Here is a 13,768-nt window from a genome sequence, read left to right on the forward strand (position 1 = left end):
GCTAATAAGCACATGAAAAGATACTCATCATCACTACTTATCAAACACACACAAATTAAAACCATAAAGAGATATCACCTCACACCTGTCAGAATGGCCATCATCAAAAAGTCCACAAACAAATGCTGGAGAGGATGTGAAGAAAAGGGAACCACTGCACACTGCTGGTGAAAATGTAAGTTCATGCATCCACTATGGAAAACAGTATGCAGATTCCTCAAAAAACTAAAAATAGAACTACCGGGACTTCCCTGGTGGCACAGTGGTTAAGAATCCGCCTGCCAACACAGGGGACATGGGTTTGATCCCTGGTCCGGGAAGATCCCACATGCCGTGGAGCAACTAAACCCATGTGCCACAAATAAGGAGCCTGTGCTCTAGAGCCCATGAGCCACAACTACTGAGGCCCGCGTGCCTAGAGCCCATGCTCTGCAGCAAGCGAAGCCACCTCAATGAGAAGCCCATGCACCACAACAAAGAGTAGCCCCTGCTCACCACAACTAGAGGAGGCCTGTGTGCAGCAACCAAGACCCAACACACCCAACAAATAAACAAATAAATAAATTTATTTTTTTAAAAAAGGTGAATGAACAAATACATATTAAAAAAAAAACTACCATATGATCTAACAATTCAACTCCTGGGTATATATCTGAAAAAAACAATTTGAAAAGATACATACAGCCCAACATTCATAGCAGCACTGTTTACAACAGCCAAGATATGGAAGCAACAGATGAATGGATAAAGAAAATGTGGTGTATATATATATGTGTGTGTGTGTGTGTGTGTATATATGGAATATTAGTCATAAAAAAATGAAATTCTGCCATTTGCAATAACGTAGATGGACATAGAGTATATTATGCTTTGTGAATTAAGTCAGACAGAAAAAGACAAATACTGTATGATATCATTTTATGTGGAATCTAAAAAAGAAAAATGAATGTATATAGCAAAGCAGAAACAAACTCGCAGACATAGAGAACAAACTAGTGGTTACCAGTGGGGAGAGGGAAGGGGGAGGGGCAAGGTAGGGGTAGGGAATTAAGAGACACAAGCTACTATCTGTAAAACAGATGAGCAACAAGGCTATATTGTACAGCACAGGGAATCACAGCCATTATTTTGTAGTAACTTTTAATGGAATATAATCAGTAAAAATACTGAATCACTATGCTGTACACCTGAAGCTAAAATAAAATTCTAAATCAACTATACTTCAATTTTTAAAAAATCTGGCTTGGAGATACATAAAATATTTAAATTTAATAAAAAATGATGATAGGAATGAATAATATCCATTTGGAAAAAAAAGAATCTATGAGACCACACTAACAAGCACAACAAAACTACAGGGCGGGGGAAAGGAAAGTTTTTCTTCACAGAAGAATAGAAAATTACCATTTTGCAGCCATCTTTATGGTAATTATTTTAGGCAAGCATCATTAATTTATGGTATAACCATGAATGAAGATTTTGAGAGGGATACAATAACATGTACAGTCTCTAGGTTTCCCCTTCCAGATTATTTGTTAAATACAAAGGGAAATTGGGTACCTTCACAACAGAGAAATCTGGCCAACACCGTCTTGACCAATGACCAAACTTATTGGCACCAACAATGGGGGAAATGACACTGGATGCCTCTGCTGTGATGCAGGACAAGGGCACATCACTTAGGTAGTATTCATGCCAAAAAATGCATACTAAGAGATCTAATCTCAAGAATAAAATTTAAAAATCCAAATTGTGAGACATTTTGCAAAACAGCTTTCATTGCCACAAAAAAAAAAAAAAAGAAAAAAGAAAGAAAGACTTGAAGAACGTGTCCTAGAATGCAGGACAGTTCAGAGACACAACTAAAAGCAATGTGTGATCCTTGACGGAATCTTGGACCCAGAAAAACAAAACAAAAAGCCCAGCTACGCAGCACACTACTGGCATAACTGGGGAAATTTGCATGAGAATGATATATTAGACAACAGCATTACATCAATGTTCATTTTTTGAGTGAGATAATTATGTGGGAGAATGTCCTTTCCCTTAAAAGACACCTGATGAAGTTTCTAAGGGGAAAGTGTCTTGATGTCTGCAGTTTATCCTCAAAGGATTCAGCAAAATTTTTAATGTATAATTATATAAAGAGAGTGAGGAAACAAATGTGGCAGGACATTGAGAACCGGTGAACTGGGGAATTCCCTGGCAGTCCAGTGGTTAGGAGTCCAAACTTTCACTGCTGAGGGCCTGGGTTCAGTTCCTGGTGAGGGAACTAAGATTCCACAAGCCAGTCACATAATGCAGCCAAAAATAAATAAATAAATATTAAGACTGAAAGGAAAAAAAAAACCTGCCAAACAGAAGTGAAGTGTATATAGCACTCATTGTGCTCTATTTGCAACTTTTCTGTAGCCTAGAAATTTTTCAAAAATAATATCCTACTTCTCACTTGACCAAAAAAAGAACTCATCAGTGTGTCTTACCATACTGAGAATGAAAGCCACACTCTTTCTCCTGCTCTACCATCTCTGCTTGACTAGCTCTTAATCATTCATCGGGTTCCAGATTAGAAGTTACTTCCTCTAGAAAGCCTTCCTAAACACTAAAGCCAGGATGAGGTCTTCCATCTTTACTGTAGAGCACCTTGTACTTGCCTTGTAATAACAGTTATCATTATGTTCATGTCTGTTTATCTTTACCTGTTAACTTAATAAGAAGAGATGCCAATCTATCTCTTGCCTGTTGTTTCCCCAATCTAGCCAAACACCTGGCATTTAGTCTTTTACAGACATAAAGATTGTCCAACAAATAGGTCCAGTTCTTCCCTGGACACAGTAGGACTGTACTTTCCCCTCCCCTTTGAGTAGGTATGACCATGTGACTTGCCCTGACAAAGAAGTCTGATTGCAAGAGTTATCTGCCATTTCTAGGTGGGAGCTTCAAGAGCTAATCCAGGGACTTCCTTGGTGGTGCAGTGGTTAAGAATCTGCCTGCCAATGCAGAGGACACGGGTTCAATCACTGGTCTGGAAAGATCCCACATGCCACAGAGTAATGAAGCCTGTGTCCCACAACTATTGAGCCCATGCTCTAGAGCCCATGAACCACAACTACTGAGCCCAAGTGCCACAACTATTGAAACCCGTGAGCCTAGAGCCCATGCTCCACAATAGGAGAAGCCACCACAATGAGAAGCCCACGCACCGCAACAAAGAGTAGCCCCTGCTTGCCGCAGCTAGAGAAAGTCTGTGCATAGCAACAAAGACACAACACAGCCAATAAATAAATAAATTATAAATAAATAAAGAGCTAATCCATGCCCCTCACCTTCCCTCTCCATCCGCCATGGTGACTGGCAATGATCAGGGTCATGGTGGGAAGCAGAGCCCCACACCACCCTAAATGGGGGTTCTATCCATCTAGATACCTACATGGCTGTGATGAGCAGGACCTCCTGCTAACCACACCATCCCCCACTAACCATGTAGGACATATACTACGAATAAAAAAAGTAACTTGTTAAAACCAAGGAGATTTTTGAGGTTATCTGTTACATCAGCATTACCTAGCATATCCTGACTGATACATGTGTATTCCAATGCTGAATGAAAGTTAATTCAAATAGCCAAATATTAGCAGTAGGTTAAAAATCATCTGAAAAAACTAAATAGTCTTCATATGGGACAGGACAAATAAACCACCTTTTACTCACACAGTAGAATACAACGTTGACATTAAAAATAATGAAGTAGCTCTTTATGTAATACTGTCCAAGGTAAAGTAGAAAAGGTAAAGTGGAAAAAACAAGGATCTGTGTAGATATATGGTTGCATATGTATATAACAAAATAGTCAACTGGAAGCATTGACCAAAAAGCCAATAGAATAGATACTAGATTTCAGCGCAATTTCTGGGACAAACCACAGCCAGAAACTTCAAAATGGGTTATGACAATGAGCTGGTTGACCCTAAAATCCCTCACCCAAAGTGAGGCTATAATAGAGTCCAGGATGAGAGGACTTGTGATGATTGTCAGAGGGCACCATTGGTGTTCAGTGAGCCCTGTGTCTCTCTCCCCCACAACAGAGAGGAAGGCTTCAGTGGGACCTTTCAGAGACTTGCTATGGGTCCTGACAATTTGGGCAGAGAGCCTGAGGTCTGACTCTTCCCAGAAGAGCTAAAAGATGAGAAACTGGCCGGTTAGCTGCTCTGATAGAGGGATGAAGGAGACGTTGCTATCTTGGGGCCGGCCTGCCCTCTCAGAGTCTGTTCAGGGAGAGAATACATGAGCGTTTGCATGGACTCTCTGCACAAATGTCTTAGAAATTTGCTTTAGAAGTCCGAAAGGGTGCTGGAGCAGAGGGAAGCTGGGGTGGACCGTCATATGCCAAGGAACTGTGGAAGGAGTAAACAGCCAGGCGGGATAGAGAGGCAGCAGCCCTCCTCAAGGAAACTGCAGGTGGGAGAGCCCTGGCAAGGAGAACGGGATCTCTGCAGGACACGTGGAAGGACCTCGCAGGAGAGAGTCAGCTGGGAACGTGAGTCATGTTTCAAGAGCCCAGAGCCAGCTTATTACTGCACTGGTCAACAAAGAACTTTCCTACTCTTCGATGCCAAAGGCATCAGAACATCAGCCAATGTGTGAAGGAGGAGAGTGAAAAAAGACCATGCCATCCTCATGCCCCTTCCTGCTTGTGTCACCATATGAAATAACATTCTGAAATCCCAATGAGTCTGTGCTTTGTTACTTAGAGCAACTATAAGACTTTGTATTACCTGTGACCTGACGTCCTGGGGCTTGCACATTTTTATCTAAGAATAGAGAAAGAACTCCTCTGTGGAGCAAATTGAAAGGGACAAAAGGTGGATGACAAAGTAGGCTGCTTTGGGATTAAACCTAGGAGCCCTCACATCACACTTCCACTCACATGTGTATAAAATGTCCCTGGAAGAACACACAAGAGACTGTGTGTGGCAGCTGTCTCTCGAATGAGGTACTAGAGACAAGTGCAGGAGGGAAGTTAACTTTTCCTAAATACTCCGTTGCACATGTTCAGTTACTGGATCTCTTCATGCCAATGTGCAGAAAATAGGTGGCCCTGTTGTGAAATTACCTGTATTCGAGGTGATATGGCTGAGGAGGTACCAACTGCAACTGCTTGGGCTCTAATTCTGGTTGGGTCACAACCAGCCATAGATCCTGAAGCTTCTTAACCAACCTCTCTGTGCCAGTTCCATCAACTGTAAAATGGAAATAATGACAGTGCCCCTCTGGGTTACTGTGAGGAGGAGATGCTTTAGTTCATGCTAAACTCTTCCAACAGTGCCTGCCTGTCTGTGCTCAGTGAGTGTTGGCTGTTACTATTACCTATAATAATAATAATAATAATAATAATAATAAATGTTAAAGGGTAAAATCCACCAGAAGAAAAGGAAAAAATCTGAATACCAACAAGGACTAGTCCATTTTTTTCTTCCATAGGATGTAGAAAAGAGATTTAGAGTAGATAAAATGAGAATAAAGTTGGGCAACATGTAAAAGGAATCAACTGAGAGACCAATTGGTTAAAATCAGAAAAAAATAATCTTCTGATAAGTATCACCTTCCACCCAAAAGAAATCGCACCAAGGGTATTAAATAAAGCATTAGACATCACAGTTGGAAAAATAACAGTATATCTAAGGAAAGCAGAACCCAAATAGAACTAGTCACTAACTGGGCAAAATTAAGGGAAGTGGGGATGGGGTCAGAGACATAATAAATTTAACCCCCAGAAAATTAGTCATGAACTTGCAATACTAGAACGGAAAGAAAAGGGGGAAAGAGCACTCTTTCTGGAGAGTGTTATGGAGGCCAACTAGAACAAGGCAGGTGCTGGTTCCTTTGCCACAGACACAAAAACACAACTGGCTGGCAGACGTCCATGTGTCTAAATGGCAGAAGATGAGAAGAAGCAGAAGGGATTTTGCAGGAGGGTGGCAACGTCACTCAAGGAAGGCCATATTAACTTGAAAAGATTGAAGATGACTGCCCTAGGATGCCCTAGGGAGGGGGACATCCCTGGTAAAAGTGCTTGCACCAGGAAAGCAAAGTCCCCATGGAGCCAAGCCCTTCGTACACACAATCCAAACAACCATCTGGAGCAGCAAAATTTTTAAGACAACCACATGGAATGGCATTCAGCCTGACTCTAGAAGGCTCAGGTCTGCACTTCTTTGGAAGCCTAGGGCCCAGGGGAAAATACCTCAAGCATCCCTAAACTGCAGCTCTTGCACCTCAAACCCACTCTGTTTCAGGCAGGTGAGGGCAGGAGGAAGGAAGTTCAGACATTCAAGTGGATTATGGGAAAGTGCAAAGCATCATGCATCCCAAGGTAAGAATAAATAAGGTCCCCATAAGTAGAAGGACCAGACAACAAGCTTCTAGGAATCAAAGGAGACAAGGTATGAACCTTGTGATTCAATAGTAGGAAAAGCTTTTCTTATGAAGAAGTTGAATAGGAGCGCTAGGATTAACCAGGGCAAGAGGTACCCTTTTGGCACCAGCAATGTACCAAGCAGTCCACCAAAGTAACAACAATCAAGTGGACCAGCCAGGCCTGCTGTGTCAGATTGTGCAGGTTGCATCCTACACAAAGGCCTCCAGGGTCAAATGGTGGCTGAAGTCCAGTCCCCAGGTCCTGAGCCAGGAAAGGGTGTCTTTTTGGACAGACCACCTTTCCATAATTCACATAAAGGCATATTCCATGTTAGAAGTAGGAGTGGAAAAAGGGGTGGCCAAAGAAATACAAAACCTAAAGAAAAACAGTTATGTACCCAAATGGTGAGTGGCCACAGACCATAATAAAGAGTCACCAAATTAGGTGTGACAATGACAGCTAGTGCATGTAGAGAACCCACTGTATATCTGTGGCCCCATGACAGGTAATCCCACTTTATTATAATTACAGCAATGAGAAGTGATGTGGTTCTCATCAAAAATGTCTCCAAGGCTAAATTAAAAAGCAGAACTGGAAACAGAGCAAGTCTGGCTAAAGGACAAGAAAATCACAGGAAACATAAAGCTACAGCCATAAAATAAAGGACAGGTTTTTTGTGTGAAAATCATATATAACGTTGCCCTGCATGGGGTCTTGAAGAATGTGAATGTTCCACCCCCTTTTTTCCACTATTCAGGTTGACCTTACCCCACCAGGATGATCAGAACTCCTCTTGATGAGGGGTCACTATTTCATGGAGCTCAAATGCTCTCCCATACAGGAGGTCAGGCAGCACAGTGCTGTGACAAGGCTGAAGACTTGGAGACAACAGGACCCCAGATAAAATTCTGAATTTCACTATGGTTATCTAGATGGCCTTAAGCAAGTAACCTACTCCCTCTGAATCTCAGTTGCTAAATCTATAAAACAAAACCAGTTAACCCCATTTTACAGATGAGAAAACTGAGGCCTGGAGAAGTGAAGACTTGCCCAAGATCACACAATTGATAAGTGGTAGAGCAGGAACATTTTTTGACACTAGCCTGGTGCTGTCAAAACTTATTCAGGACCTAGGAATAAACCTGCCTAAGGAGGCAAAAGATCTGTATGCAGAAAACTTTAAGACATTGATGAAAGAAATCAAAGACAACACAAACAGATGGAGGGACATACCATGTTCCTGTATTGGAAGAATCAACATAGTGAAAATGACTGTACTACCCAAAGCAATTTACAGATTCAATGCAATCCCGATCCAATTACCAATGGCATTTTTCACAGAACTAGAGCAAGAAATCTTACGATTTGTATGGAAACGCAAAAGACCCCGAATAGCCAAAGCCATCTTGAGAAGGAAAAATGGAGTTGGTGGAATCAGGCTTCCTGACTTCAAACTATACTACAAGGCCATAGTGATCAAGACAGTATGGTACTGGCACAAAAATAGAAAGGAAGATCAATGGAATAGAATAGAGAACTCAGAAGTAAGCCCAAACACATATGGGCACCTTATCTTTGACAAAGGAGGCACGAATATACAATGGAAAAAAGACAGCCTCTTCAATAAGTGGTGCTGGGAATATTGGACAGCAACATGTAAAAGAATGGAATTAGAACACTTTCTAACACCATACACAAAAATTAACTCCAAATGGATTAAAGACCTACATGTAAGGCCAGACACTATCAAACTCCTAGAGAAAAACATAGGAAGAACACTCTATGACATACATCAAAGCAAGATTCTTTTGGACCCACCTCCTAGAATCGTGGAAATAAAATCAAGAATAAACAAATGGGACCTCATGAAACTTAAAAGCTTTTGCACAGCAAAAGAAACCATAAACAAGACTAGAAGGCAGCCCTCAGAATGGGAAAAAATAGTTGCCTATGAAACAACGGACAAAGGATTAACCTCCAAAATATACAAGCAGCTCATGCAGCTTCATACCAAAAAAGCAAATAACCCAATCCACAAATGGGTGGAAGACCTAAGTAGGCATTTCTCCAAAGAAGACATACAGATGGCCAACAAACACATGAAAAGATGCTCAACATCACTAATCATCAGAGAAATGCAAGTCAAAGCCACAATGAGGTATCACCTCACACCGATCAGAATGGCCATCATCACAAAATCTGGAAACAACAAATGTTGGAGAGGGTGTGGAGAAAAGGGAACTCTCCTGCACTGTTGGTGGGAACGTAAGTTGATACAGCCACTACGGAAAACAATTTGAAGGTTCCTTAAAAAACTACAAATAGAACTACCATATGATCCAGTAATCCCACTCCTGGGCGTATACCCAAAGAAAACCATAATCCCAAAAGAAACATGTACCATAATGTTTATTGCAGCACTATTTACAATAGCCAGGACATGGAAGCAACCGAAATACCCATCAACAAATGAATGGATAAAGAAGATGTGGCATATATATACAATGGAATATTACTCAGCTATCAAAAGGGATGAGATGGAGCTACATGTAATGAGGTGGATAGACCTATAGTCTGTCATACAGAGTGAAGTAAGTCAGAAAGAGAAAGACAAATATTGTATGCTAACTCACATATACAGAATCTAAAAATGGTACTGATGAACTCAGTGACAAGAACAAGGACGCAGATGCAGAGAAAGGACTGGAGAACTCGAGGTTTGGGAGGGGGCGGGGGGTGAAGGGGAAGCTGAGACGAAGCAAGAGAGTAGCACAGACATATATATACTACCAACTGTAAAATAGATAGCCAGCGGGAAGTTGTATAACAAAGGGAATTCAACTCGAGGATGGAAGATGCCTTAGAGGACTGGGACGGGGAGGGTGGGGGGGACTCGAGGGAGGGTGGGGAGGGAGTCGAGGGAGGGCGGGAATATGGGGATATGTGTATAAAAACAGATGATTGAACTTGGTGTATCCCCAAAAAATAATAAATAAATAAATAAAATTTTAAAAAAAAAACTTATTCAGGGTCAGAACCATGCCGGGGTCCTCCTGTTCTAAAGCTCTATGTGAATCTCGAAAGAATAAGCACAAGGACACATGTAATAAATGAAAAGTGAAACGTCTCTGATGACAAATGCATCTTTCAGTTGGTCCAAATTAAAAGCAGCCTGATAATAAATCAAAGTACAACTCTTTCCAGATTATCTAAATTGACCTGATGTTTTTAGGTATGTACTTTAGCATTTCTGGAAAATATATAGCTTATAAATGCTAATAAATAACCAAATTTCCATTATCAAGCAGACCTAAGTAAATGCTGGGGCTTAGAGATCAGTTTGTCTCAATAATTAATAACAAAGTTTTAATTTACACATTCAAGGTCCACATTAAATTAAATGGTGGATTCTCCCTACAGTGGAACTGTCTTGATGAAACATATTTAATCAAATTGTGCAAAGCCTAGGAAAGTTCAGGGCCCCTTAAATAACAGAACTGCATACAAGCCCCTGCTGTCAGCGAGCAGGCAAGGATCTTTTTGGACCAAGTTTTCATAAGTGGAAGAAACTGAGAAAGATGTGAACAATCACAGGCAGCACTGAAGTGCAGAAAAATATACTTAGGCATGAAAACCCAGAGAACAGAGCCCTTCACAGGGGAAGAAGGATCTTTTATTTCTAAGATCATTTTCAGAGACTGGAAGACAAGAGCAAGAAAAGGACTACATTTTTTTCAATAAGATAGGCTATATATTAAAAAGCAGCAATATACCAAACGCACTCACATAAAATTATTCTATAATAGTTAAAAGCACACTGACATAAAGATATACAAATTTTAGTATAACTGGTTTGATTACAGAATCCAATTTAAGAGCAAAATTATTTAAGGTATCAGTTTTTTGCTTTCTAAATTCTGGAGATTTAGCCCAAAATTATTTTGAAATATCATTAGAGAGGAACTTCTTTCCTATTTACAACTATAAAGTAGAAATCACGCTACTCAATGAAGCACAATTACGTAGAAATTATGGGTTCTGATCATATGCAGACATCAAATCTTAAAAGGAGTTATGTAAAAATGAGCCTGTATTCATAAAAAAAATCTGCAGGAATATACATTAAATGTTAATCTGGTTGTTGCTGAGGAGTGGGATTAGGTCATTTTCAGGAAGTACTCAAAATAAGTTGTGAGAGAGACAACCTAATGCTGGTTGGAGCAGAAAGAGAGGCAGATTGATTTCAGTTCTCCCAGTTTATTGTGTATGAGATCACTGTTAACCAAATGCAGGGCACTCTGCCAGGTACAACAAGGAAAACCAAGATGAATCAACAAAATCAAAATCCAAGTCCTCGAAAAGCTCACGACCCAGGAGTAGAGGCAAAATACACGTTCCAACAACTAAGTACAGAATTCAAAATGCACCACAGTACTGACATTGAATACAGAATGGTATTAGGGCAAGAGAGAAGAGAAATTAATTCTAGATAAGTGAATCAGGGAAGCCCAGACAGAGATGGCCATTCCACTGGGCTCTGAAGGATGGAGAGATTTTGGCACGTGAATGATGGGAAAAAAACAAAAGTCAGTACTGAGAAGTACTCGGAGTCATTCATTCATTCAATGGCTCATTAATTCATTCAGTCCCCTACTAATTCATTCAATCAATCCTCCTATGCACCTTATAAGGTAGGTACCATTAGCCCTGCTTTACAAACCAGGGAGCTCAAGCTTGCTCAAACTCACACAACCAGTAAGCAGAAGAACCAGGACTGAACCCAAGCTTGCGTTCCTCATCTCTCTGCTACGCTGCCCCTCTAGGCAAAGAGAAAACATTGGACCCTATAGGCTAAGGAAAGAGGATGAACAAGGTCACAGAAGAAGAGGAAACTGACATTTATTGAAGACTCTCCAAGGATCAGCGGCTGTATGAAGCGCTTTTTACATGAAATTGTATTTTTCCCAGGAAATGGTCATTATGACATCTATTTTAAGGATGACAAAACTAAGATTTAGATAGGTCAGCTATCAGGTCAAACAGCTAATAAGTAACAAAACGGAAATTTACACCCACTCTGAGTCCAATCCCAGGTCAAGCGGGAAAGATGGATAGCTTTACGTGCTCATTTAATCCCCAAAACAACACTGTACATCTGGTCTTAGTGTTTTTTCTCATTTTACAGATAAGGAAATTTTAAAAATCAGATAAGGTAAAAGTAACTTGCCCAAGGTCACAGAACTGGTAAGAGGTGAACCCAAAATTTAACGCAGGCAGCCTGACTTCAGAGTCAGAATTCTGATCCTGTGGATAAATTACCAGAAAACCAGTAAATGGGAGCCAAATCACAGACAACTCCTAATGCCAGACTGGGACCCTGTCAGCCGTGCAAACTCATTGAAGATTTTTGCTGTGGAGGATATGATCAAATTATGTTTCAGGAATAAAGTCCTTCAATAGACATATCAAAATTAGATTCTTAAGGCATTTATTATGACATGGAGCACCCTACTTGTACAGCTTTTCAAATAAGTTAAACATTGAATTACGTTTGTTTACCTAAGAAGGTCATCTATGTAATTATTCAGCAAGCACTCAACTGTGTAACCTCACTAAAGGGTCAAATAAATAACATTAGATTTGCCCATCATTACATTTTTCTACAGATTTCTTTATATTTCTTTACATAGTGGTGCGGAAATTGCAAATTGAGTTACTGATCATTGAACCTGCCTTCCCAAAGCAAAACAAGAATGGAGGAAAGGCGGGGAAAAGATCAACAACGCAAATGGGTTTGCTTTTAACATCTCATTTTGCCTCTTGGCTATCATCCACAGCATATTATACCAGACATCATCCCAAGCTACCCAGCCGAGGGGCCTGGGACCGCTCACATACAAAACAGCTTCAACATTCCACAGCGACACGCAGAGTCTGACTCATCGGAACAGCCAGCGTCAATTCTTAATGAGTCTCAGAGCCCCCAAAGTCCTTCCTACTTCTTTTCCTGCCGGAGAAGCCCTCCTCCTTTCCCTGGACTTTGTCCCCAATTCCCGAAGACCTCCCCCATGCCACCTCCTACGAGTCACGGCCAATCCCTTCCCCCCGAGGCAGACACGGGTGGAGGGCTTGAACCCCACTCCCCCCACCCCGCCACTCACCAGGTGCAGGGCCAGGGGCAGCAGCAGCAGGAACAGCCACAGGTAGAGGTGGCAGCTGTTGGTGAACTTGCTCTGATCGGGGTCGTGGTACCAGCCCCCGGTGAGCGCGGCCCACACGCCCTGCCGGAGCAGCTGCAGCACTTGGGACCCCATGCCGGCGTCCTGGGGCCGGCGCGCGCAGCGTTGCCCGCTGCCCGCCTCCCGCCGCCCGGACGCCCTCAGCTTTAACACGCGGGCCCTCGGGCGGCGTCACCACCGCCGCCGCCGCCGCCCCCTCCAGCTCCTTCCGCCCCACGACCGAAGCTCCAACTGCCTTTCTGCCCGGACCCGCGAATCGCGGCGCCGGAGCCGGCTGCTGCCGCCGGGCAGGTGGGCGCCATGTCCGAGGGAGGAAGGATTTTCCCATGGTGCTCAGAGGCGGCTGCTCGGGGGATGCTCCAGGGGCTCCTCCCAGCGCCCGCCCAGGCCTTCCTTGGTAGGGGGCGGGGGGTGCGGAGAAGAATTTCGGAGTCCTTCCAGCCTCTTCTTTTACCTCTGACCGCTCACCCCTCCTTTTCACCTCATTCTCCTTTTAGGGAGCGTGAAAGGCTTAAAAATCAAAGATGTTCCCAAGCAGAAGAGACAAACCAGGACATGTTCCTTTGCCTTTGCCTTTTTTGCAGCCTTCGCCAAAAGAGTTATGTAACTCCAGCTCCTGTCATACATCACTCAGTGTAATTTCTTCCCCTGAGCACTGCCTGCACAGTTTCATTCTCCTTAACTGACTGCGGACCCCAGACGTTCTACTAGCTAAGCTCTACCTGCGCCCTTGACCCTGATCTTTTTTTCTTCCCTGAGCATTTCTTCTCCTCCCTGCTGTTGTCCAACTTGGCAGATAAAGAAGATAACCACCTTTCGGGAATAATTTCAGGAGCCTCAGTTAGGCTACTTGTCTTTTTTATACGTTTCCTAGAATAGAATCTCAGGCATCGATTGGGTATACTGTTTAGATAGGAAGACCCACTAAGAAGGTATCATTGAACTAATAATCTTTAAGCTTTTATAGTATAGAAATTTCAGATTCTCTTCTAAAAGCAGGTTTTCGACAGGGAAGAAATAAAGAGGAACTTGCTTTCCTAGAATGAGGAAAGGAAGCTCTCATTATCAGTAATTGATAACCTAAAGTAAATGAGCTTCATACTGTTGAAGA

At 42.2% G+C, this 13,768-nt stretch overlaps 1 protein-coding gene across 8 annotated transcripts in view; it reads right to left on the reverse strand.

Moving 5' to 3' along the window:
• PCNX2 (pecanex 2) overlaps positions 1–12,951 on the reverse strand; it is a 288,254-nt gene extending 275,303 nt beyond the window's left edge. For all 8 annotated transcript variants that reach the window (XM_057737510.1, XM_057737507.1, XM_057737504.1 and 5 more), the window contains exon 1: positions 12,580–12,951. In XM_057737510.1, the coding sequence (XP_057593493.1) occupies positions 12,580–12,732 (153 nt within the window). In that variant the 5' untranslated portion in view covers positions 12,733–12,951. The remainder of the gene's footprint in view (positions 1–12,579) is intronic.
• Between the last annotated feature and the right edge of the window lie 817 nt (positions 12,952–13,768).

Source organism: Hippopotamus amphibius, chromosome 5, assembly GCF_030028045.1.
Source record: "Hippopotamus amphibius kiboko isolate mHipAmp2 chromosome 5, mHipAmp2.hap2, whole genome shotgun sequence".
Lineage (NCBI taxonomy): Eukaryota > Metazoa > Chordata > Mammalia > Artiodactyla > Hippopotamidae > Hippopotamus > Hippopotamus amphibius.